At 42.6% G+C, this 27,839-nt stretch overlaps 1 protein-coding gene across 1 annotated transcript in view; it reads right to left on the bottom strand.

The window, feature by feature from the left end:
- Positions 1-27,543, bottom strand: part of LOC141087699 (ADP-ribosylation factor-like protein 8B-A) — a 61,061-nt gene extending 33,518 nt beyond the window's left edge. Inside the window, exons 1-4 of the mRNA XM_073573414.1 lie at positions 27,255-27,543; positions 27,062-27,142; positions 11,120-11,193; positions 7,569-7,662 (exon numbers count right to left, since the gene is read on the bottom strand). Of these exons, the coding sequence (XP_073429515.1) occupies positions 7,569-7,662; positions 11,120-11,193; positions 27,062-27,142; positions 27,255-27,488 (483 nt within the window). The 5' untranslated portion in view covers positions 27,489-27,543. The remainder of the gene's footprint in view (positions 1-7,568; positions 7,663-11,119; positions 11,194-27,061; positions 27,143-27,254) is intronic.
- Positions 27,544-27,839: the final 296 nt, after the last annotated feature.

Raw genomic sequence — 27,839 nt, 5'->3', positions numbered from 1 at the left:
TGAGAACAGTGTAGACTTCAGAACAAGCTCTGGTAAACTGTTAAATAAATACAGTGTAAATACAGTGGAAAAAAGTACATATGTTATAAGCAAGCGAGCATTCGGAATCTAAGGAGGCAGAATAGACTCATAACTGCAGTCTGTGATTGGCAGCCGTGATCACATGATCACATAAAAAAAAAACCTGTTATTTATTGAAACCAGCATGGAACCTGTGCACCACCATGTAGGCTTTTTTGTCTTTTTCTAGTAATAGATTCTCTTTAAGGAAATTAAGCTTTATATCAGCACGATCTCAAACTATTTATGCGCATGTAGGTCTTTTAAAAAAGACAAGTCCAGCGATACCAATTAATTATTGACATTAACAGGTGGCACTTCATTTTTAACAGAAGGGTGAAAAATAGGGTATGTGAGTACATAATTGACAATGGCCCATATTGAGCACAAAAACTGTAGATAAATGTAATGTTAAGAACTTGCTATTTATGCATAAAAACACCTATATACCTTATAATAAGGTTATGTGCACACGTGCGGAGTTGCCGTGGAAATTTCTGTGGTAATTCCACAACTCCCTGCCGCAGGAAATTCGCATGCTTATTTCCCAAGAAAAACTAGCGCTTTGCAAGCGTAATTAGCTTGCAGAATTGCTAGCGTTTTCCAAGCGATCTGTAGCATCGCTTGGAAAACTGATTAACAGGTTGGTCACACTCGTCAAACATAGTGTTTGACTTGTGTGACCAATTTTTTACTATTGAGGCTGCCTATGCGGCATCAGTAGTAAAAGATATAATCTCTATATAAAAATCAGAGTGTGTGTGTGTCACCAACCAATCACGAAGCATCTATCATTTCACCAGAGGTGTTCAAAAGAAGCTAAGCGGTGATTGGATGCTATGACCAACAGTTTTCCTTGCAACCAATCACTAAGCATCTCTCATTTCACCAGAGCTGGTTAAAAGTAGCTGAGCTGTGATTGGTTGCTATGCGCAAGATTTCCCACTTGACAACACCTCAGCAGACACTGACATGGTGGGAGAAATCTAGCATCCCCAGGAACATAAGCTCCAGCCATCGTCTGTCCCCCAGAAAGGAGCAGTGAGTACATGATAGAAATTAATCCCCCCCCTCCCGTGTGGTATCATTAAGTGACACATGAATGTAGGAAAGTGCACATATTTTAAATCCACATGACATTTAATTTTCTCACAGACACTTTTATGCATTATTGATGTGTTACTGTGCTCTGATGCTGTGAGTTTTTTTAAAGTGCTACTTTCCCCATAATTCACCTGAATATACCCATATAACACGTAATGCTTTTCCCATAGCAACTCATTAAATATGATACTATACTGCATACAGATGCTGTACATCCATGAGCAACTCAGCCGGACAAATTACAAGTTGATGGTGCATGAAAATGTGTGGGAATGTCTCTCTACTGTACTAATGTATAAGGTTTGTGCCTGTCCATTGGTGAAAAGCATGACTGATATTTATGGTGGCAGATAAGTGAGAATATCAGCCTGATCAGTAGAAAACCTGGGATCTTAGTGAACCATGTTTCTGTGCAATTTCACTATTCTACTTTTACTGGCTCTTACGGGATGATGTGGGATATCAGAGGTAGTAGTCCGGTAAGCTCTGGCTGATGGGATGATGTGGGATATTATAGTGAATGTGGCTATGCGGAGTGGGCGGGGCTATACACAGCTTTATATATAGATATAATCATTATAATTTGTTATAATTAACCGTAGTTAGTTACTATGCAGCGCCGGGCTCTTCAGCTAGTGTTAAAAAAAAAAAAAAAAAAAAGATATTCTCTCCTTCCGGCGTCCCCTGCAGCATTCCCAGGCCTCAGCGATGCACCCGGCAACTCCCGTTCCCAGCGATGCCTTTCGACAATGACCTGTGATGATGTAGCATCACACGAGACCACTACGCCATCACAGGTCATTGTTGCAAGGCATCACTGGGAACGGGAGTTGCCGGGAGCATCACTGAGGCCTGCTGACGCTGCGGTGGCCACCAGAAGGTGAGAATATCACGATTTATTTAATTCTTTGTTTTAACAGGGATATGATACCCAGAGCCTGGAGGAGAGTATCCTCTCCTCCAGACCCTGGGTACCATCCGCACATTTTCCGCTTACTTTGCGCATGGTGGGCATAGCCACATGCAGAAAGTAAGTGGAACAATACATTCCTAGGTGTGCGGAATCCCCGCGATTCTGCAAAAAGAATGAGCATGTTGCATATTTTTCCACGATGCGATTCCGCCGTGGAAAAATACACAGCATTGCGGAATGCCATTGAATTCAATGGGTTGCAGATTTTTTGCGTTTACGCAGCGCAAAAACGCTGAAAATCCGCAACGTGTGCACATAGCCTAATGCTTCCATGAACAGAAGAGAGTCTAAACCAATATTGCATTGTATAATTAGAAAATACAGTGGACTCCATTGTAAGCACCGATATTCACGGTCCCATGTAGTGATGGTCATTGCCGTATATAATACGATACAATGCTAGCAGGCAAAGTGTTCTCATAATCTAGGGACTCAGATTAGGGAGAATTGGCCATCAAAATTCACTAGACCCTATAATTAGGAAACTACAAATCAAACATTTTTTAAGAGAGGTTGTACTAAGTTTCAAAGTTATCCCCTGTCCATAGGATAGGGTATAATCTCTCAATCACAGGCAGTCAGCTACTGTGACCCACAGACATCCGAGAACTGGTGCTCTGAAGAGCATGTGTGAATAGAGAGACGATGGATTACGCAAACCGCCAAACCATTCATCATCTTTGTGACCACTGAAGATAGCCAAGCACTGCACTTAGCTGATCTTTGGCAATCCCCTTAAAAATGAACGGAGGGGGCAGGGAGCATGATCAACCACATTGCCCACTCTCAGTTTATGGGACTACCACAACCAGCAGATTGCTGTGGGAACCAATTGTAGCCAGGTACATCTTTTCAGAAATGCTAGAGCATTTAAGAGACAATATACTTTAAAAGTACTAGCCTGAGAGACTTGCAATCACCAGGAGCAGTGCTGGGAAGACCCGGACTAGTCTGGTCAGCAATCGTCTAGCCAGGTTCTGGTCCATGCTACCCGTGGTTTGAGCAGCATGGATCAGCTGATTGGTTCCTTATGGGCTTGGCAGTCTCATGCTTCATACCCAATCCTGACTGTCATAGCAATCAAGGATTCCAGGCAGGATTCATGCATCATAATTAACCACTTATCCATTAAAATAAATAATATAGAGGTTTACACCTGACAAGCGTATTTCAAATATGCACAGAGATTTGTAATCGATCAGTGAACATAAGCTGCCATTGTTCTTCACAACGTAGAGCCTTTTTATACAGGGTGATGCGCTACCGAGAACCATGATTTTTTGCACAGCACAAAAAGCAATTTATTCATAATTGTGCAAAATCGCACTTAATTCAGACCTTAACTCGGTACTGCCCGGACTGCCTGCGGCTCTCCTGCTCCGCATTTCAGGAGAAGCAGTCAGTCCATGCATCAGGATCTGTACTCGGACATCTGAGTTCGGCTGAAGACTGATTTTTAAGGAACGGATTTCCTCTTTAATTAAAACAAATGAAAGAGGCCAACCCCTTTAATAAATTTTTGTAAGGCGATGATGACCAGCACGTTGTGTGCTTAGTGCTGTGTGACAGTATCAATTGACGACTTTTGTAGAAAAAGGTCCACTGTCTCGTTCAATGACGAGGCATCTGTTCATCACAGGTGCCCATTGTAGAAAGCAAAGAAAAATAAATCAATATGCACGGTAGATATTTATTTGCAACGCAGCTGGCTAATCATTCCTATACAATTAAACTACACTGCTCAGAAAACATAAGAGGGAAAACTAGAATACCACACCCTAGATATCACTGAAGGATATATACCCATCTTTATGCTTTACATAGTGGAATGAGTGGACCATAATAAAAACATAAAAATGGTCAATGTAAATTAAAATTAATATCCCGTGAGGTCTAGATTTGGAATGATACTTCAAAGTGGAACTTCAAATTATAGGCTGATCCAACTTCAGCAGAAATGCTTGAAGAGAAGATTTAAAAAAAAACAAAAAAAAAAAACGTACTGTTGTACAAAGAGGCGTTGGTGGATGGAACAAGACACAATGTCCCAGATAGCTTGATTTGATTCAGGTCTGGGGAACGGGCAGGCCAGTCCATAGCATTAATACCTTCATCCTGAAGGAACTGCTGACACACTTCAGCCACATGAGGACTAGCATTGACATGCATCAGAAGGAACCCAGGGCCCACTGCACCTGCATATGGTCTCACTATGGGTCTGAGGATCTCATCCCAGGGCCTACTGGCAGTCAGGGTACCTCTAGCTAGCACATGGAGGCCTGTGCGGCCCTCCACTGAAATTCCTCCCCACACCATTACTGACCCACTACCAAATAGGTCATGCTGGAATATGTTGCATGCAGCAGAACAAGGTACACGGCGTCTCCAGACTGTCACATGTGCTCAATGTGAACCTGCTCTCATCCATGAAGATCACAGGAATGTCCAATCTGTCAATCTCGGTGTTCGTTGGCAAATGCCAATCACACTGCACGGTATTGGGCTGTAATCACAACATCCATTTGTTGATGTCTGGCTTTTATACCCCCCTCATGGTGTCAGTTTCTGACAGTTTGAGCAGACACATGGATGTAAGTGACACTAGTTTTGCTCAGGTAGTGCACTCTTATGTGGGTTGTACTTTAGACACTGTCTCATGCTACTGTACCTCTAGGGGTGAGAAATGATAAAATGTAAAAGTGAACAAAACAGCCAGAAAAGGATGAGCACAGAGTAATGGTCTGTGGTCACCTCCTGCAGAAGCACTCCTTTATAGAGGTTGCCTTGCTAATTGCCTATCATTTCTACCTGTCGTCTGTTCCATTTGCACGACAGGAGAAAGTGATTCAATCGGTGTTGATTCATAAATGGACAGGCTGATTTCACTGAAGTGTGATTGACTTGGAGATAAACAACACAATGTAAGTGTTGAATTTATCTTTTTGAGCAGTCTATATGACAGGCGCATATCTGCCAGACAGAGGCCGAAACACCACACTTTCGGTGTACACCTGGTTTATCTGATTAATGGAGACCCATGTGCACATCACAGTATACATTAGGAGAAACTCCTGACGTTTACTGTAGGCTAGAAGCACAGCAGTGTATCTGCGCCTAACCTTATTTGACATGAAAACATGTTCATGTACCGAATTAATATGGTTTACTTTCAAGAGATCTTGAGGAAAGTTCAACTTTACAACCCACTTTGTAATTTCAAGCTTAACTGGGGACTAGCACATTTCAGTTTACTAGAACAAATGAACAGTATTTTCAGACATCATCTTGACTAGGTAATGCTGTAAAAGGTTACTGGCACCCTTGCATACCCCAAAGCTACATGAATACGGTTGGTTGCCTAAGACTGTAATTGGAGAAGATGTTTATAGCATATCTGATGGACATGCCAGAAGCGTCTAACATGGAAACAGCTCTTCAGAATTCCTAAGCTGTGAATTTGATTGTGGAGGGAAGCTCTGCATCTGTCCCATTCACCTAAAACAGTGCCATTAATCTGAACTATACACTTGCAGTCAAATGGGGGCAACTTTCTGTGAGGAGTATGAAACATTAGCCCTTATTTTGTAAGTTTTGGTGCGGATCATTGTGCTGTGCCCCAAAGTGACCAAACAGATGGTACATCTAAACAATGTATCTATAAATGGAGTCTGTCAGCTCCCGACTAACTACATAATCTTAGAGATTTAGACCCTATCAAACAGTTTGCTTCTTTTCCTGTTTAGTTACATATAAAAATGAAGGTGCTCCGTGCACTCTTACTATGACTGGGAGACTCCATGCACCGTTTCGCCCCTTTATTTGCAATATATTAGGAGGATACAAACTTTGATGGGAGGGCTTCTTTAACCCCTTCATGCCGCAGCATTTTTTTTTGTTTCTGATTTTGGCTCCCCTTCTTCCCAGAGCCATAACTTCTTTATTTTTCCGTCAATATGGCCATGTGAGAGTTGGGTTTTTTTGCGGGACGAGTTGTACTTTTGAACGACATCATTTGTTTTACCATAGCGTGCATTCAAAAATAGGAAAAAAAATTCCAAGTGTGGTGAAATTGCAAAAAAAGTGCAATTTACAACTGTTTTTTGGATTTTTTTTTTTATCATGTTCACCAAATGCTAAAACTGACCTGCCATTATGATTCTCTGGGTCATTACAAGTTCATAGACACCAAACATGTCCAAGTTCTTTTTATTATTTAAGTGGTAAAAAAAAATTCCAAAGTTTGCTTCAGAGACCCGTAACGTCTCCATTTTTTGTGATCTCGGGTTGGGTGAGCGCTTATTTTTTGCATGCTGGGCTGATGTTTTTAATGATAACATATTGGTGCAGATACGATCTTTTGATCAACCGTTAAAGCATTTTAACACAAAGATGCCGCGACCAAAAAACATAATTGTGGTGTTTAATTTTTTTCTCTTTACGCCGTTTAGCGATTGGGTTAACTTTTTTTTTTTTTTTTTTATATTGATCGGGTGATTCTGAACGAGACGATACCAAATATGTGCATGTTTGATATCTTTTTATTGTTTTATTTTGAATGGGGTAAAAAGGGGGGTGATTTTTACTTTTTTTTTTTTACTTTTTGCATGCTTCAATAGTCTCCATGGGAGGCTAGAAGCTGCCATAACCTGATCGGCTCTGCTACATACAATTGATGAGCAGATCGCCTATATGTAGCAGAATTGCTGACATGTTATGAGCGACAACCATAGAGGAATAGAGGTTGTTATGCCGACTCATCAGTGATCCGGGATCACATGATGGCGGTTACAGATGGGTGGATTTCTGGCACCGTTGCCAGAAGGGGCACATTAAGTGCCACTGACTTTGACAGCAGCACTTAACGTGTTGACAGCCGTGGGAGAATTGCATTTCCACCTAGGGCTGTTCCGGGCACATGTCAGCTTTTGAAAACAGCTGGCATGTGCCAGAAAAGATGTGGGCTCAGCACCGGAACCCACAAAGGGGGATACACTACATGCGCAGTTCTAGTATGGCGCATGTCGTGAAGGGGTTAAGAAAACCAGACGATAAGATCAATGTAAAGCCATCTACTGTACATAGTCATTGTAAAATATACAGGATCAAGTTGCACTTTTATGTGGATGTTCATGAGAACATAACACGAGATAGATCTCTCCCGATCGGAGCTGAAGCAAGGTGTCGACAAAGGAGTGACTTGGGTGTACTGTTTTCTCTATTGAGACAGTGGTTTTACAAGTTAGAGTGATAATTCGACTGGATGAAACTGTAGATGGATCAGGATCTGATCATGCATATTTTACAGTATGTATACATAACTATAATGCAAAAGTGCATTCTTCTACATATATTTTGGAGTGGCCTCATAGCTGCATACACACCAGATGAGAACACACATATGCCGACCATTGTTTCTACTGCACACACTTACCGGGATACCATGCAACTGTGGCTTGTCAAGCAGGTTGTGCAATTCATATTTCGATGCTTCCACTTTATCCAAGTCTGCTGCATCTACCATGTACCTACAGAGGGGAAAGGAGAAGGGAAGAGAGAAAATAAAGATTATGGTAATTCTCATACATCTTTTGACTTCATCATCAGTAGTTTGACAAGAACTTTGATAGGTTGGCTAATCCATTAGTGTCAATTTTGACCTTCATCAACGAGCTCCATTCTTCGCATCTGTCATGTGTGACTCTGTGACAATAATACTGGGAAGTTTCTACATACCCCAGCGAGTCCAATGATATTTCTCCTGGCACACTGTGCTCTATGTTAGTAGTAAAGTTGGGTCTATTATTTTTATATAAAAGCAAAATGTATCTGAAATTTTACATACATGTTGGAAAATAAGCAAGTTTCAAAATAGGAATATTTGTGTCTTTAGACCAGTTGGTCATAAGCACAATGTAATGCTAAATACGGACTGCACACTGATGCCATCCGTGAGCGCTCCATGATTTTCACGGACCCATATTGGCACTTCCCATCAGTGCTGCCTAAGAAAAGAAAAAAAAAAAAAATGGACACACTTCGTGTCCTTTGGATCAGCACACGGTCCACGAAAAACATGGACATGAGAATAATTGCATCAATTTTAATGGAAATGTGTTCTAGCTGTGAAAAACCCCATGCCCATCTGATTTTCCATCTCCTCCTCCCTCCCCTTCTTCCAAAATCCATAACATTTTTACATCAATATAGCTGTGTGAGGACTTGATTTTTTGTGGGATGAGTTGTACTTTTGAATGACACCATTTATTTTACAATGTGATGTACTGGAAAACCAGAAAAAAAAAAAAAATTCCAAGTGTGGTGAAATTGCAAAAGAGCAATTCCATTAATAGTTTTTCATTTGCCATGTTCACTATATGGGAAAGCTGACCTGGCAATGGGATTCTCCAGGTCACTACAAGTACGCAGATACTAAAACGTGTATAGTTTTGTATTTTTTTCCCACTGTATTTAATAGTCCCCTCAGGGGCTTGAAGCAGCTATGGTCCGATCGCTTGCTCTATAGATGGCTGTACATCAGCAGACCCCCAGCTGTTATGACAACCCAACGTCGCCCTGCGATCACGTTAGGGGCGTGCCATTCAGAGCGTGGATTGACGTGCGTTCCTGTTGGCACATGTTAGATGCCACCGTCATAGATTGGCAACAGGATTTAACACGTTAAAAGCTACGGGCAGAGCACCGCTCCACCAGTGTTTTTTTAAAGGCACATAATGGCTGATTAATACATTGTCATGTGCGAGTTCAGCGTGTGAGCCTGCATCAAAGGCATGGACACCACTTATGACATAAATATACAGTACGCCATAGGTCATGAAGAGGTTAAGGATACACTAGAGTTCCCCTTTCCGAGGAGTAAACTTTCAGCCATAGTACACTGAAGAATACACTCCTACATATACTGTACATTTTCTATAACTTTTGCTGATCCACTATGTGCAGAGCTCCTACAAAGTATGATGGGCCCTGTAGACCGAGGGACCGTTATAACTAAACCTACATCAATCACTGCTTGTATAAATGAAGAATTCTCCCCTTCTCCCACAGTTATAGCATCTTACAATAAAGCAGATTCACTTTGACTGGCAGCATCTTTATTAGAGACTAGATGGTGGCCCAATTCTAACACATCGGGTATTCTAGAATATGTATGTAGCTGCGCAGGCGGACAGCACCTGTCGCTGATTGGTCGTGCCCGGCCGGGCACGACCAATCAGGCTAGCGCCGGTCATCTCCCAGCTGACCTCCGTGCGGCAGGAGATGACCCGTGGCAACCGTCAGGAGATCAGTGGCTAGCTCCGCAGATCTCCCGATGGTAGGGGTGGCGTGCGTCGTTCGAATTCCGCGTCAATTCGTGGCCAGACTGCGACAGGTGCAGTCCGCCTGCGAAACCCTATACATATTCTAGAATACCTGATGTGATAGAATCGGGCAACCATCTAGTTTTAGATATTCTCCACTGCTTCTATAATATAAATATTTATATATATATATATATATATATATATATATATATATATATATATATATATATATATATATATACACACACATACACACACACACACGGCAGTGCAAGTCATATTAGGATACAAAAGGCAGGGCACACAGGGCAGCATGAAGCGGCCACACTGGCCAGGCAAAGATAGCCACATAGCGCAAGCGGTGATGCATAACGTGTCCCATACGCCAGCGCTGCAGTGACAGCCGCCTCTACCCACAGTCCCCCTGTACCACCCCCTCGCCTGTCTCTGCCCCCCGTGCCCAGCCGCCCACACACCAGTCGCCGTCCCCCTCACAGAATGCAGGATACGGTCCAGGTAGAAGTTGTCTGTCTCCCTCCATAGCTGCGCTGCTAGGTTGTTGGAGTCAGTGCGTTGCCAGGTAACCACAGCCGATGCCTAAAGGGGGTTTTACACATAGCGATATCGCTAGCAATATCGCTAAAGCATCACCGATTTGGTGATGCAGCAGCGATATTGCTAGCGATATCGCCATGTGTGATACTTACCTCCGACCGGCTCCCCCGCTGTCTGTCGCTGATCGCGCAGCTCCATTTCTCGTTGGGCGCTTCTTGCTGGCGCCGACGAGCGACGCGGACGACGTCAGGATCGCCGCGTCTGAAAGGTAAGTAACGACCGCTGTATCGCTGTTGCATCACTGGTGAGATCTGCCTCTTTGGCAGCTCACTAGCGACCATTTAGCGATGCACCAGCGATTCTGACCGGGTCGTATCGTGGTCGGGATCACTGGTGCATCGTTAAATGTAAAGGGGCCTTAACTCACCACGAGAGCAGGCGGCATATCACAAGACTTCCCGCAGCGGACGACACGCCGGCCTCATACACGGGAGTGCGCGGTACTGCATCACGGATGCGTCCACATTACAGTTGTTCCTGTGAAGGCCTCATTCCTACAACTGAGTCCTACACGATTCTGTCCGTCTGTTTGTAACGAAATTCCCGCGTCGCTAATTGGTCGCGCCCAATCAGCGACGCGGGAATTCTGTTACAAAGAGAGAGACAGAATTTGACGATTTTATAGTAGATGAGCGAATTTGTTTGGATATTGTCCCTGAATCTGATTTTGACATATTGGTGCCATATACAAACACTATTCGTGCCGAATGTATGTCTTATAATCGGTTCTAAACATATTGGCCAATTTCTACTCCCATTGACTAATGACGTTCAGCTGTGTTGAACTAATATTGCAAAAATAATATTCAATTCAGATCATGTTCAGAACCGAACAAATTCGCTCATCTCGAATCTTTATGTAATGCTTGAAATTAAAACAAAAACAAAAAAAAAACCCCACCACAAGTCAAGATGTTTGAGCTTTCAGGTGTTTTGTTCAAAAGGCTTAAATGAAAAAATTAAAATACCCCATCGCAAAAAAGGAGGAGAAAAAAAAATACAACATTGACATATTAAATATTATAGAAATAAAGGTCTTACTTACACAACTGCATTAACACCTCTACAGTAGCGCTCCCACATACTCCGAAACCTTGGCTGACCTCCAATGTCCCAAACCTACAAATGAATGAATACAGCAATAAGGAATTTTATAGGTACAATATATTTATTTCACTTATAAAGCCTTTCTAAGACCGGGGTCAACCAGCTTTTCACATCCGATGCAATATGCTAATGACTCAGCTCCTGCTCTGTTGCAAGCGTGATCCGAGTGTCAGTGCTCTGTGCGCCGAGCTTCTTGCATGACAGAATCGCAGCACAACTGCAGAGTCGGTTGGAATCGCACTGCACTCAAATGATATCCAAGTGCAGTGCGATGTTCCACATGCACCCATAGACTTATATGGGTGCATAGGTTCCAAATTTGGCATGTAATCGCAGCATGTTGCATTTTTTTCCTGTCCGATCAGAAATCGGGAGCAGAAAAAAAACAAACAAAAAAAAAGCCATTGAGAACAGAATAGAGTTAGATTGGTAGAAATGCAATCCAATTTTTAATCAGGTGGGTACTATCCAAACCCTCGTTTCTGTCTGTGGCATTGACCCACCCCCCTCCCAATCAGTAGACCAAGCTTTAAAGCTCTGTATGCAATGTCCGTTATACGGTACTTACAGTCTACACAATGTTCTAAACGCCTGGATTAGAAGGATGGCACAAAATATACTACACCCCAGAATAGCATGATTGGTCCACCATGTGAAATTATCCAAGCAGAACGCATCAAGTGATATACCACGATTGGCACATTACAGGCAGGGTCATGTCTGACTAAGCATATTAGAGTGAGCAACTAATAAACCATCTTTCAGTGCATTGTTGGGGGAAAAAAAAAAAAAAAAAAAGTAAATTCGTGTGAAATAAATGCAAATGCACTAGTGTTTTTTGGGTTCATTTTCATCGCATTCACCTAGCGGTAAAAATTAACTAACAACATGATGTCCGGTAGGCATTTACTCTATTAGTCAAATAACATAGGTATATATTTTCATATATTAGACTTTTGTGGAAGTTGAGATACCAAATAACAAAATTTTTCAAACTATAAGATGCACTTTTTTCCCTCCAAAAATGCAAAGGAAAAAGGGGGTGCGTCTTATACTTCAGATGTATCTGATCAGGCTGTGGATGGGGAGGAGGGGGAAGCGTCAGCAATGGTTAACCCCTTCACGACTTGTGACAGCGTATGCGTCATGAAAGTCGGTGCCAATCCGACCCATGACGCATATCCTGTGTCATGACTTCAAAGCCCCCCTGCGAGTCGGGTGACCGGGGTCAATGAAAGGTCACCTGACCCGCAGATACAGGGAGCTTTGTAATTCACCACAGGGGGAGTGGCTTCGCCCCCACGTGGCTATGATCGCTCTGATTGGCTGTTAAAAGTGAAACCGCCAATCAGAGCGATAGTAATATTTCATCAATTAAAATTGATGAAATATTACAATCCAGCCATGGCCGATGCTGCTGTAGCATCGGCCATGGCTGGAGACACCGATCCGACCCCCCCCGCCACTGAATGACAGTGGCGATCTACCGCCGCTGTCATCATCTGCCCCCCCTCCCATTCCCTCCGCTCCCCGCCAGCTTCCGATCCCCCCCCCCCTGGTACCTCCTGAGTCCCCCTGTCGCTCCCGGTGTCCCGCAGGTCCGGAATGTGGGCGCCGCGATCTTGGAAAATGGCGGGTGCATGTGCATGCGCAGTGCGCCCGCCCGAATCTGCCGGCTGCAGATTCCATTCTTTCATTTTGATCACTCTCATAGTGATCAAAATGAAATAAAAAGTAAATAAACTCCCCGATCTTCACCCCCATAGGTAGGCACAACTAATAAAATAAAGAAAATATTTTTATTTTTCCATTAGGGTTAGGGGTGTGTTGGGGTTAGGGTTGGGATTAGGGATGTGTTGGGGTTAGGGCTGTGGTTAGGGGTGTGTTAGGGTTAGTGTTGAAGTTAGAATTGATGGGTTTCCACTGTTTAGGCACATCAGGGGGTCTCCAAACGCGACATGGTGCAACCAATGATTCCAGCCAATTTTGCGTTCAAAAAGTCAAACGGTGCTCCCTCCCTTCCAAGCCCCGACGTGTGCCCAAACAGTGGTTTACCCCAACATATGGGGTATTAGCGTACTCAGGAAAAATTGCACAACAACTTTTGGGGACTAATTTCTCTTGTTACCCTTGGAAAAATAAAAAATTGGGGGCTAAAAATTATTTTTGTGGAAAAAAAAAAAAAAAAAAAAAAAGATTTTTTCTTCATTTTCACGTCTCTACATTATAAACTTCTGTGAAGCAATTGGGGGTTCTAGTTTCCAAAATGAGGCCACATGTGGGGAGTTTCTACTGTTTAGGCACACAGGAGCTCTGCAAATGTAACATGACGCCCGCAGACCATGCCATCAAAGTCAGCATTTCAAAATGTCACCACTTCCCTGCTGAGCCCCGACGTGTGCCCAAACAGTGGTTCCCCCCCACACATGGGGTACCAGCGTACTCAGGACAAACTGTACAACAACTTTTGGGGTCCAATTTCTCCTGTTACCCTTGTGAAAATAAAAAATTGCGGACTAAAAAAATATATTTTTTTTAGGAAAAAAAAATATTTTTTATTTTCACGGCTCTGCATTATAAACTTCTATGAAGCACCTGGGGGTTCAAAGTGCTCACTATGCATCTAGATAAGTTCCTTAGGGGGTTTAATTTCCAAAATGGGGTCATTTGTGGGGGAGCTCCAAAGTTTAGGTACACAGGGGATCTCCAAACACGACATGGTGTCCGCTAACGATTGGAGCTAATTTTCATTTCAAAAAGTCAAATGGTGCTCCTTCCCTTGAGCCCTGCCGTGCGCCCAAACAGTGGTTCCCCCTCACATATGGGGTACCAGCGTACTCAGGACAAACTGGACAACAACTTTTGTGGTCCAATTTCTCCTGTTACCCTTGTAAAAATAAAAAATCGCGTGCTAAAAAAATCATTTTTGAGGGAAAAATGATTTTTTATTTTCACTGCTCTACGTTATAAACTTGTGAAGCACTTGGGGGTTCAAAGTGCTCACTACACATCTAGATAAGTTCCTTAAGGGGTCTAGTTTCCAAAATGGGGTCACTTGTGGGGGAGCTCCAATGTTTAGATGCACAGGGGCTCTCCAAACGCGACATGGTGTCCGATAACGATTGGAGCTAATTTTCCATTCAAAAAGTCAAATGGTGCTTCTTCCCTTCCGGGCCCTGCCGTGCACCCAAACAGTGGTTTATGACCACATATGAGGTATCGGTGTGCTCTGGAGAAATTGCCCAACAAATTTTAAGATCCATTTTATCCTGTTGCCCATGTGAAAATGAAAAAACTGAGGCTAAAAGATATTTTTTGTGAAAAAAAAAAAAAAAAGTACTTTTTATTTTTTACGGATCAATTTGTGAAGCACCTTGGGGTTCAAAGTGATCACTATGCATCTAGATAAGTTCCTTGGGGGGGTCTAGTTTCCAAAATGGGGTCACTTGTGGGGATGCTCCAGTGTTTAGGCACACAGGGACTCTCCAAATGCAACATGGCAAGCGCTAAATATTCCAGCATATTTTCCATTCAAAAAGTCAACTGTGCTCCTTCCCTTCTGAGCCCTGCCGTGCGCCGAAACAGTGGTTTATGACCACATATGAGGTATCGGTGTGCTCAGGAGAAATTGCCCAAAAAATTTTAGGATCCATTTTATCCTGCTGCCCATGTGAAAATGGGAAAAAAAAAAAAAAAAAGATGCTAAAAGAAAATTTGTGCTGGAAAAATTAAAATGTCCATTTTTTCCTTCCACGTTGCTTTAGTTCCTGTGAGCACCTGAAGGGTTAATAATCTTCTGGAATGTAGTTTTGAGTAGCTTGAGGGGTGCAGTTTTTACAATGGTGTCACTTTTGGGTATTTTCTGCCATATAGACCCCTCAAAGTGACTTCAAATGCGAGGTGGTCCCTAAAAAAAATGGTTTCGTAAATTTTGTTGTAAAAATGAGAAATCGCTGGTCAACTTTTAACCCTTATAACTTCCTAACAAAAAAAAGAAAAAAAATATTGGTTTCCAAAACTGTGCTGATGTAAAGTAGACATGTGGGAAATCTTATTTAGTAGCTATTTTTGTGTCACATAACTCTCTGGTTTAACAGAATAACAATTCAAAATTTGAAAATTGCGAAATTTTCAAAATTTTTGCCAAATTTCTGATTTTTTCACAAATAAGACGCAAAAATTATCGACCTAAATTTACCACTAACATGAAGCCCAATATGTCATGAAAAAAAAAAAACAATCTCAGAATCGCTGGGATGCGTTGAAGAGTTCCTGAGTTATTACCTCATAAAGGGACACTGGTCAGAATTGCAAAAAATGGCCAGGTCATTAAGGTTAAAATAGGCTGGGTCATGAAGGGGTTAAAGGAGGCAGGAGCCAGCTGCTGCGGCTAACTCATGTGTCCGCTACTAAAAGAGAAATGAATATTCACTGTCCTCCATGCCCATGGGCGTGGAGGGCAGTGAATATTCATTTCTTTTTAATACCGGACACCGTTAACAGCAGCCGCAAGGTGTTCACGCGTGCCTGCTACTTAAAGGAATGAATATTCACTGCTCTCCACTTCCATAAGCATGGAGAGAAGTGAAAATTCACTGATCTTTAATAGCGGTAATAGGAGCAGCAGCCGCCGGCTCCTGCAGCTGCCGGGCGATCACGTGTGCCCGCTATTAAAGAGAATGAATATTCACTTCTCTCAGTGAATATTCATACCCTTTAGTAGCAGGCACATGTGAATGCCCAGCAGCTGCAGGAAGCCGGCAGTTGCAGCTAACACGGTGCCAGATATTAAAGATCAGTGAATATTCACTGCTCCACACACCTATAGTCCCGCGTGGGGAGCAGTGAGTATTCTGGCAGCTGTCCTCTGCTAGTAGGGAGCGTATGACGTCACTGCTATGAGCTGCTTTCAAGCATAAATCAGCTGCTTTCATCGGAACAGGAAGCTGCGAGAGAGCGCAGGAAGGCAAGTCAAATATTTTTTTTTTTTTATGTTTTTCTGAAAGGGACCATGTCTACCAGGATAGGGATGAGGGGGACCAAGTATACCCAGATTGGGGAGACTGTACGTATACCAGGTTAGGGGATATTAGTACAGGACTTACCACATTTTTTGATGCAATTTTTTTTCTAATTTCCTCCTCTAAAACCTAGGTGAATCTTATGGTCCGCTGCGTCTTATAGTCCGAAAAATACGGTAAATATTAATGACCTATTAATGAAGCCCAGTTAAGGCAAAGTTGGCTGTAACAGAGGCCTTTGGTAGTGCCTTGGCTACAGTGGGAAGCCCACTAGTATTCTGGAAATGTGTGGAGAGTATGTGCTACAACGGACTCTTTGTGTAGTTTGCTCAGCTCCAAAGGCTCAGCCGTATGACCGCATTAAACCGGTGATGCACTGGTTGGAAAGGGGGTTATCCACTTAAAAATAATAGGGGTGGGTAAATATCACAGCAGTGACTGGACAGAAATTACATATCCAGTACATAAGCAGAAAAATTTCAAACGGAACACCTGCCTTTTTCGTAGAAATCCACATTGCAAGGTGAGTCACTAGAGTTCGGGACCATCCTGAAAGGGTACTTGGTTTACTTTTTTGGTTTTTAAAAAAAAAAAAAAAAAAAAAAAACCACAACACACCTCAAAATCCATCCTAGTGCGCCAATTTTGTTTAGATCTTACCATTTACTTACTGCAGGGTGCCTGCACATTATGTCTGTATTCAAGACTACGTTTGCTAACAGTCACAGTGTACATGGACTCCTGCAAATTAACCAAATGACAGCAAGTGTGCTGGCCCTTGTTTTTGGATTTACACATAGTAGTTTATGCTGGTGGGTTTTTCGAAACACTGCATTCTCTGGTTATGGAGCACAATCTGATAATTTCCTTTTAGGTTTCTCAATAGGGGTCAGACAAAAAAAAAAATGTTTTAAAATGTATTCACAAAAAAAAAAAAAAAAAAAAAAAAAAGTAAGAAATAAAACAAACAAAATTTAGGGAGACTTGGGCCCCATGGATATCATATAGAGACTGATGAATATTACAGACTTCTGTAAAGATAGTAAGGTGAAAGATGCAAGAAAATGGTCTTCATCTTAAGGGGGCTTTACACATAGCGATATCGGTAGCAATATCGCTAAAGTATCACCGATTTTGTGACGCAGCAGCGATATCACTAGCGATATCGCTACATGTGACACTCACCTCCGACCGGCTCCCCCGCTGGCTATCGCTGATCGCGTGAGATCGGCCTGGTACATTTCTCGTCGTCGGCTTCCTGCTGGCGCCGACAAGCGAGTCATGGACGTGGGCGGAAGAAGACATCATCGCTGCGTCTGACGGTAAGTGTGACCGCCGACCGCTGCTGCATGGCTGGTGAGATCTGCCTGTTTGGCAGCTCACTAGTGACCATTTAGTGATGCACCAGCGATCCTGACCGGGTCGTATCGTGGTCGGGATCGCTGGTGCATCGCTAAATGTAACGGGATCTTTATACTAAAACTAGACCAGATACTAAGGCAATGATAACACTATCCCTGAAATCCTTCTGGGATAGTCTGAATTTAGGCGTCACTCCTCCCCCCTCCCCAGGCTTGGAAACTTTTCTATCAATCCATTCCTATCTTCTGTTTATTCTTTTTGTATCTGTATTTTATACTGTTTAGCTTTTAGAAATGTATGTAAAATAATTAATTTCCTAGAGGATAATTGTATAGGAGACCAAACTACATGGCTTTACAGTAGGATAATGGATTTCTGCTGAGGAATTATTACGGTATATATGAACGAATATGATTAAGGTCATGCTTTGCATACTTACCTATGATTAATCAACAAAAGACTTTCAATACTCCATTGTAACACTAAATACATTTCAAAAGAATGTTCTTGCCTTTAAAACTCAATATATTTAAAAAAATAAATAAAACAAAACCAATGTTTGTGCAGCCTGAAAATCAAGGATCAGGCATGTAGAAACACAGGAGATGTGTGTTTCAGAATATGTATAGATTTTTTTGCAATAAACTGTCTATAGCAAAAACTGACATTGCGTGTATACTGTACTTCCTAAAATAATGTGCACGTTCATTAACTGAGCCAGCTATCTGATGCAAGAGACATCTGAACCTCGCACATGATCAGAAATCACCATCATATGACTGACTTGACGTTGAGCTCGGAGCTTAATAACTTACACCCCGCTAGGAATTCTTACTCATTGCAAAGAACAAATCAGATAAGGAAGGGGAAATGCCAGATACAATGCTGTTCAGAGGTTTCCAAGCAAAACAAGACTGGACAATGGAAATATTAGGCCTACCCATACATGCACATCTATCTTTACTAAAGCCTAAAGATTAAGTGCATTAATACATGTATCTTTAAAAATTAGCTCCGTTCAGATAAAATGAGAAATGACTTGGGGGGGAACCACAACAACATGTGTGACTTCAATTTACCCTCCACATTCTGAAGAGAGGGAATGGGTAATGTTATAGTGTACAGCTTGGTACCTAGGTTAATCTGCAGACAGAGTGGTTGTTACTTATGGAATTTGGCAGGGCGGGGGACACCCTTGAATTGACTGCAAACCTAAACTCTAATTTCTGTAATAATGGAACTTCCACACTTGTTATGTAAAATAGGTTACTTGCGCCTTTTCACTACGCGGTTGACTCTGCATATTTGTGTCTCCGGTGTGTCATGCATCAAATAAAGTTGCTTTGTTTTTTAAACTTCCTGGTCTTTGACATTCTCAGGAGCAGATTAAGGCTGTGTGCCCACGCAAGCGTTTGTCCCAGTCAAAACGCATCAAAAACGCATACAAGAAGCATCCCATTCATTTTAAATGAATTCTGCACTTTTTGGGCATATTGATGCGTTTTTTTCCGCGAAAAAACGCATCGGGGTAAAAAAAAAACGCAGCATGCTCCTTAATTTTGCGGAAAATCCTAAGGCTATGTGCCCATGTATGCAGAAAATTTCTGCATGAAAACCGGACTCCTTCCCAGAAAACGCGCGTTTCCGCGCGTCTTCTGCATGTTTTCTGCACAAAAACGCGCGTTTATGCGTTTTTTTCCGTGCGTCTCCAGTCTCAAAGAAAATAGCTAAAAACACAAAATTTTCCGCAAAACTAATGCGCATGCTGCGTCTTTTACCGCGATGCGTTTTTCGCGGGAAAAAAAACGCATCAATATGCACAAAAAGAGCAGAATGCATTAAAATGAATGGGATGCTTCTTGTATGCGTTTTTGCCGGTAAAAGCGCAAAAAAAACGCTTGCGTGGGCACACAGCCTTAATGCGTTTTTTTGACGAGTTTCCGCAGCAGAAATACAAAACAAAAAAAAAAAAAAAAGTGTATTTTTATTTGCAGATTTTCCGCATCTGATGCAAGTTAATGGACAAAAACAGTACAGAAAAGCCAGTGTACTCGCATGAGAAATGGACATGCTGCAGATTGGAAAATACGTGATTTTAAGCAGGAAACAAACAAAAAAAAAAAAAAAAGTGGGCATGAGATTTCTATAAGTCCTACCCACTTTGCTGGCACTTTAAAACGCTGCATTTTTGAGGATGCAAAAAACACAGCAAAAACACAATAACAGCTCATCGTGGGATCCAACTGATCTTTGCCGGTTTTGTTTATCTTAACATTAGAGTCAACGGATCTGTTAATGCGACATCTGTTGTCCATTTCTCACGGATCTGGCAAAAATGCTTTTCTTGAAACCATTAAATCAAATGTTAAAAGAACGAATCCAGCTAATGAACAAAATAACACATCTTAAGACTAGGTTCACACAAGCGTATATTCTTTCATAGGAGAGAATTGGTCAATTGTGTAAGTTACTCTCTTGAAGTGTTTGGTCAGAGTGCGATCTAACCGATTCTCTCGAATGAGGAAAAAAAAAGCCTATCTTCTTCATTTTGTGGGAATCGAACTGCACTCAAATGTCATCCGAGTGCAGTCCAATATTTTTCCATGGACAAATTGACTTGCATGGCCGAGTGTAATCTGAAAATTGAATCAAATGCTGACATGCAGTCCAAGGAATAAATGTGGCACGTGCATGGCCTGATAGGCTAACATTACTCCGAGTGCCATCCGATTTGTAGGATCACACTCGGACCGAAAATACAGCCATGTGCACGAGCACTTAGTGCTAGTGGCCGTAAAAAGCAGGGCTGTGGAGTCGGAGTCGGAGTTAGTTTTGGGTGGAGTAGGAGTCGGTAGAAATGTACCGACTCCAGCTTTAAAAAAAAAAAAAAATGTATTAATATTTCATAATTGAACTTTCATATGAATTTTATAAATGTTACTCAAATATATATGTTCTATCAAACTATGAACAACAGTGATAAGCAGTTCTTCTGGAGATAGAGACATTTCTTACTTCTTGTGTGTCACTGTTCTCCACTGCCCTTATCTAATCTTATACTTGGTTAACCTCATGCTGCCCCAACCCCCCTACTTACAATGTATGAAACTGAAAGTGAAAATGTGTTGCAAATTCTTAGTAGTAAAGCTCCTCCTCTAGACTAGATCATACTAGGTGTGCGTCTTCCAAGCATCTCACAGCTGCCTGCTACTCAGAAGAGGAAGACTGTAAGAAGTATTATCCTTTCAACAAACTTTGCATCAGTTAACTGTGAGTACATGAGGAATAATAACAGTATTACTGACCACTATATCAGTTGTACGACCTGGCAATAATTTTGTACAATTGTTTTTAGGAAAAACAATTGTCATTTGGATTGTGAATGCAGAATTAAAAACCTGAGAATGTCAAAGAAGCATCACATTAAATCAGCTGTATTTGAACATTTCACCATCACTCAAGATAGAAAACATTATGTCTGTCAGTGTATGACAAATGATCCAGATGAAAACAAATGCTGTGAAGCCAAGATGAGTGCATATTCAGGCAAAGATAAAAATGCTCCTACCAGAGCTTCTAATCTAAAGAGACATTTACAGCGCTTTCATCCAGAAGTACTGAAAGCAGTGGATGAGAAAGACTGCATCCAAACCAATGAACCAGTGCCCAGCTCTTCCAGCCAAACAAAGGAGCAGAGAACTTTGCAGCCATCAGTTGCAAGATATTTTGTCAGTGACAAAGTTACTGTGACAATGACAGTAGATACATTTAAAAAACAGATCATAGAGCTTGTTGTAAAGGATAGTGTGCCTATTTCATGATTTTCACGACCAGCTTTTATGTGTCTGAATGGGGAAATGTCCCGCAAGCTTGGTGTTTCTCTGGAGAGAGAGAGAGTGTATTAGAAAATTAGTAATCGAAGAAGCTTTTAAACAAAAGGAAGAACTTAAAAAAAACTCTCAAGGGACGCTTTCTGTTTCTTAAAATGGATGCCTGCACACGTCACAGAGCGAACTATTTTGCCATCAATGTCCGATTTGTTTGTGACAAAAATGAAATAGTTACCAAGACATTGGCAGTAAAAGACACCAAAGCTCATCACACCAGTGAGTTTCTCCAAGTCTTGGTGGAAAAGGTTCTGCAAGACTATGAACTTAAAAAAGAGCAAGTTCTTTCTGTCGTAACTGACATTGCTTCAAATATAAGTACTATTAAGCTAATGAATGAGAGTAATGATGGTGACCAGCAGCTAAAACATTCTGGGTCCAGACACAGAAATGTTTGAAATAGAGGAACACAGTATTGTAACTGAGGAGCAAACTGAAGTTGCTTCAGATGAACAGCAACATGATAGTTTAGATGATCTTGTTGAAACTGTGCCAATATGTTCTTTCATTCATCACATGCGCTTTGTTGTGCATACGCTACAGCTGGCTATAAGACAGTCTGCAAGAAGGACATGCTGCTGCACTGATTGGCAAGGTGAGAAAATTGGCTACTGTTGCCAGAACCCCTAAAGTTGACTCAATTTTGAAGAGACGTGCTGGAAAAGGGGCAATTATTGATCAAGCCACACGATGGGGCAGTACTTACTTAATGATTCAGCGCTTGGTTGAACTGAAAACCTTTCTTGTAGACATGGCTAACCCTCAACTGACGCTAAATGAAAGTCAGTGGAATCAGGTGACTGAGCTGGAAAAATTGCTAGAGCACCCATTTACAGTGACTAAAAAATTACAAGCAGAGGACTAAACTCCAGGTATTTTCTTAAAGGAGTGGAAGAAACCTGATGTTTCGCCTGTCCCAAAGAGGAGGGTTAATTGCAAGTGGCATTGCTACATCAATGAAACGGAGAGAGGAGCTACTATTACAAAATAACATTCTTTTGGCAGCTGTTTATGTAGACCCAATGCATCGGATTCTTCTAGATGATCAACAGCTAAGTAAAGGAAAAGAAGCTCTGTTTGAAATAGCAGTAAGGATGAAAGGGTTGCAGAACAGTCAGGAGGAACAAGAAGAATTTGGTCGTCCTGCCACATCTTCACCCTCATCATCAACTGATGAAGAATTTAATTTAGAAAAATATTTGGATCACAAGGACCGTGCAAAGCGTTCCCGCATAGAAGAAGAGTCATCCCCATCAAGGAACACAGCCAGTACATTTCAGCAGAATTTTTCATGTGCACTAAAAGAAATTGAGAAATTTGACCGTTCATCAAAAATAACAGTGCAACAAGCGATTCCTCTGTATCCTGACATTGTCAGAGATGTTGCCCGAGTGGTTACTGCTTTGCCACCAACACAAGTTAGTGTAGAGAGGTTGTTCTCTGCTCTCAAAATAATTAGATCAGATTTTAGGGCATCCATGAAGGAGGATCTGACAGAGGCAATACTTTTTCTGAGGACAAATTTATAGATTTCTTCTTATTAACTGCATAAAAGTGTTTATTGCATATTTACTTACAGTTTATAAAAGTTATTTGCTATATTCTAATTGTATTCTAATAAATGTAGTTTTTGCTCTAAGTGGTCTGATTACTTATATGATGGTGAGAAACTGAATAAGCACGATGTTTAATATTTTACAACAGTAAATTTGTTGTTATGAATTGGCCATTTATGAAGGAGTCGGAGCCTGATAAAATCCAGGAGTCGGAGTCGCAACTGTGGCTTACCGACTCCACAGCCCTGGTAAAAAGGAGCAATAAGAAGCTTTGACACACAGCTGGGGGTCCCGCGCTCATCAAGTGAACAGGGATCCAGCTAGTCATCATTTTCAAATCCAAGGCGGCTGAACACAGAAGGAAACACAGGACAAGATGCCACATCAATGATACTACCTCACTTACTGGAAGTGACATGGTTAGTCAGATCCTGTACATACGTTAGGCCAAAACACTCCATAAAGGTGATCTCCCGACAACTGGTAAGAAGTGTTGAATGCTTAGCAGCCCCATCTCACAGACAATTTAAAGAAAAAAGGCAATATCCGCTCACCAGAAAAGGAGGAATTCCATGGGGGTGGCGGTACATGGATAGCTCTGAGCCAGCTCCTGGGTGAGCCTAGGCAGATAAACGGGTAATCCAGCACGCGCAGACTTAAAGAAAAGAGTAGCTAAGATTAACCCTCTATTTGACAAGGTTTAGAACCAGGATGTAGCTAAAACAAACATATGCACCCAGATACCTTCGAATGAAAGCTTGTAAGTGTGGCATGATGTCTTGGTGCTTGTCTGTCTTTACTCACATGCTGGTTTTTAAATCTTTTCAAATAAATTAAGTGTTAAATATCTTTATCCTTGACCCTGTGGATGCTGGATGACCTATTTTCTCCCCCCTACAATGAGCCCATTATCACTAGAACAGGACAGGAGTCTGGGGGCACCTGGTTTGTCCCCACTGTCCAGTTACAGCTGTGAGTGGAGAGATGGCCAAGCATGCACCATGCCACTCCATGTATATAGGGCCGACGAAAGCCAAGAAGTGTTCTCAGCTGTCTGGCCATCCGGACGATGGCAAGTAGAGCTGCAGAGCTCAGCTAGACCCCGGCTCCAATCAACTTCTAATGATGAAAAACACTAATTTTAACAGTTATTAACATTGGAAATAAGGATCAAAAACAAGCCAGATAGGATCAGTCAACAGCTTTCACAACACAAATTGCATTCATTACTAAATATATCCATAGACCTGGAAGGAGGCTGTACCAGCTTTGAAATCCATGACAGAACGGCTGCATAATCATTTATGTTTAACTCATTCTGCACCTACCTAGCCTTACTGGCAGCTGCTCAGTGTCCCTCCTTCCTGCTGGGATTTCACACTGCACAGTACAAGTTGCTGCCGTCAGACTGGTGGAGGAGATTGCATACACTTGGATTCATGAACCATTTTATTCTATATAGCAGCAAAGTGGCTCAGTGGTTACCAGCGCTGGGGCCTTCAGTTCAAATCCCACCAAAAACAACATCTGCAAGGAGTTTGTATGGGTTTCCTCCAGGTTCTCCGGTTTCTTCCCACACTCCACAGACAAACTAATAGGGAACGTAGATTTTGAGCCCCATTGGGGACAGCGATGATAATGTCTATACAGCACATGATGGGGCCATGTGAGCAAACAAATATTGATTCTGACATTGCTTTTCAGAGTAAGTATGTCAGCTTCATCAGTTCCAAGATCTACTTAATAATGTGTGAAAGCTATCAATCAAATTTATTATAGCCAAGTACATATTACATATATACAAGGAATTCTTTGTGGCAAAGAGACAACATAATATATAACAACAGATACAACAAGTAACATCTAACAAGACAGATACAGTATATAGTCTACACATGACGATTTAATTGTTGAACAGAGAGTGGATAGAAGCTGTTCATATGGCGGTTGGTGCTGCATTTGGGGACTCTGAAGCCACGTCCTGAAGGGAGTAGTTGGAATGAGGAGTGTCCCGGGTGAGAGGGATCGGATGAAATTTTCAATGCGTGGGATCGAATACTCATCATAAAGATCCTGGATTTTAGGCAGGGGGGAACCTATAATTCTCTCTGCTGTTCTGAAAGTCCTTTGTAAGCGGAGTTTGTCATGCGCAGTGGCTCCCCCATACCAGACTATCAGAGAGGAACAAATCACAGATCTGATGACAGCATTAAAGATAAGAACAATCGTTCTTATCACCAAAATTTGAGAAAATGATTCGTCTGCCGGAAGTATGATGTTAAATTGGACAAATCACTAAAGGGAGTTTTACACTAAGCAATATCGCTAGCAATATCGCTAAAACGTCACTGGTTTTGTGACGTTATAGCGATATTGCTAGCGATATCACTATGTGTGATACTTACCTCCGACCGGCTCCCCCGCTGCTCATCGCTGATCGCGCGAGAATGTCCGGCTCCATTTCTCGTCGGGCGCTTCCTGCTGAGACTTCCTGCTGTGACGTCCAGCGACGCGTGGAGGCGGGCGGGAGGACGCAGGATTGCTGTGTGTGAATGGTAAGTATCGTGCGCTGCGTCGCTGCTGCATCGCTGTGAGATCTTTCTGTATGAAAGCTCACTAGCGATCATTTAGCGATGCACCAGCGATCCTGACCGGGTCGGATCGCTGGTGCATCGCTAAATGTAAAAGGGCCTTAAGTCTTGGATTCTAGATATACTCAGCTAAAATGCAGCTTTTAACAGAAAATGGGAACATTATTTTGTCACAAGGAGTATGAGGGGAGAAAAAAAAAACAGAACTACCTAGCTAAAATAAAAAAAAAATAAAAGCATTTCAATATAATTATAAACTCTGCGCAACAAGGTAATCTTACCCTTTAATAAAAAAAAAAAAAAAAAAAACAACAATGTCCACCCCTCCCCCCCAACGGACTAAGTAGTAGAAAAAGAAAAAGGCCCCCTATGTGCATTGAATCACTGCACGTGAATCATCAAGCGTAATTAGAAACATCACGCTCAGGCAGTCTGCACCGACATAATGCTGTCTCAGGGTTTCTGCAAGACAGTAAGGGTATGTGTACACACTGCGGATCTGCAGCGGTTTTGGCCCTGTGGATCAGTACCATTAAAATCTATGAAAAACAAAAACGCCGTGAACATGCTGCGGATTTGCTGCGGTTTCAAAACCGCAGCATGTCACTTCTTTGTGCGGAATCCGCAGCGGTTTTACACCTGCTTCATTGTCCAGGTGTCAAACTGCAGGTCTTTTGACCTGCAGATTTTGCCAAATCCGCAGCACAATCCGTAACGTGTGCACTTACCCTCACGGTCTCAAAAGTGACCGCAGTCTCCGTACTGTCCAGCGCCCTGAGCAGACCAGACTCTTGTGGATGCCTATATATTCTATGGCAGACATGTCACAAGCTGCTGCCCTGAGGCGGGGAGGAAACACACGGAGGGACATGTCTGAGGCGTGACAAGTGATGGTGAGTATGTACTCTATGTTGTATGTCTATATGTATGTATTGTATGTAGTATGTATATATGCATGTATGTTGTATGAATGTAGTATGTATGTTTTGTTTTTTTACATTCAACACATTAGCCGGATGATGGGACTACTACTGTCCCATCATTGGCTAATGTGTCAATCACTGTCATTTTAGCAGGCATAGCCCAATGGGGCTTGTAGTCCCATCGGACGATGACCACACACACACACACACACACACACACACACAACCCCCCGGCAGTCCCGCATAGACCCCCAGCAGGCCCGCACAGTGTCCGCCCACGCACCGCCCACACTCTTCCCCCCTCCCAAACTGGATATGCAAGGAAAGAAAGGGTTTATTTTCATTCCGATAATTGTGCCCCATTGACTTGCATGGGTTTCCGGTATCGGAATCGGCGATACCCGATATTTTTGGGGTATCGGTCCGATCCAATCCGATACTGGAGGGTATCGCTCAACACTAGTCAGAGTCAAACCATCATTCCCACTCGTGGGCGGTGGACGGACAGCGGAATCCCCCACTATTACAGCCCGGAGTTACCTTGATGGTGACGTTTCCTTTAGTAACTTTTCTCATATTGAAGCCCACCGTAGGGATCATGTCTTCCGTGAACTGGCCGGACTGCAAGAAAAGAGGAAGGGACAGAGACGATCATTGCTGGGCGGCTGCGATCACAGGTCACTGCCTGCGGGAAAGGCAGCACCCCGGGGCCACACACAGCCCGGCAGCTCACCGCTATCACGTTCACGAAGGTGGTCTTCCCGGAGTACTGCAGCCCGACCAGCGTCAGCTCCATCTCCTCCTTCCAGAACAGGGACTTGAACCAGTCGAGCAGCTTGTTGATGAGGGCCAGCATGGTGCCGCGGCTACACAGCGGTGCACTGACGAGGAGAGCAGGACGCAGCCCAACCGCTCCGACTCCCGGAACCCGACGGCTACTGCACAAAGCTGCGCGGCCGCAAGTCATATGACACGCGTGACGTCACAGCCCCGGCTTCGTAATGGGAAGTTAGGAGAGCGGGGAGGCACATGACGCAGTCACGTGATTGCACCATCACATGATGCCAGGCGTGCTAAAGGGCGGGATTACAGTGACGTAAAGTGTCTATTATTCATGTGAGAGGATTGTGAGGGAAGCTAGTTCGGATGAGGTGGCTGATGGCTCCTTGCCTTGTGGTTAAGTGAAGAGACAGCGGATAGTTTGTGCCGCACTGTACCAGAGTCTTGGGGTCTCTCACTTTGTTGAAGGGATGCCCTCCAGAGTCTCTTAGGTTACACTTGGATGTTCTTAGGTATCTTAGGTTACACTTGGAGGGAT

Source organism: Dendrobates tinctorius, unplaced genomic scaffold (genome assembly GCF_039654945.1).
Source record: "Dendrobates tinctorius isolate UK_male_01 unplaced genomic scaffold, ASM3965494v1 ptg000035l, whole genome shotgun sequence".
Lineage (NCBI taxonomy): Eukaryota > Metazoa > Chordata > Amphibia > Anura > Dendrobatidae > Dendrobates > Dendrobates tinctorius.
Note: the sequence above shows the minus strand (reverse complement) of the source record. Positions and strands in the feature narration are given on the sequence as shown.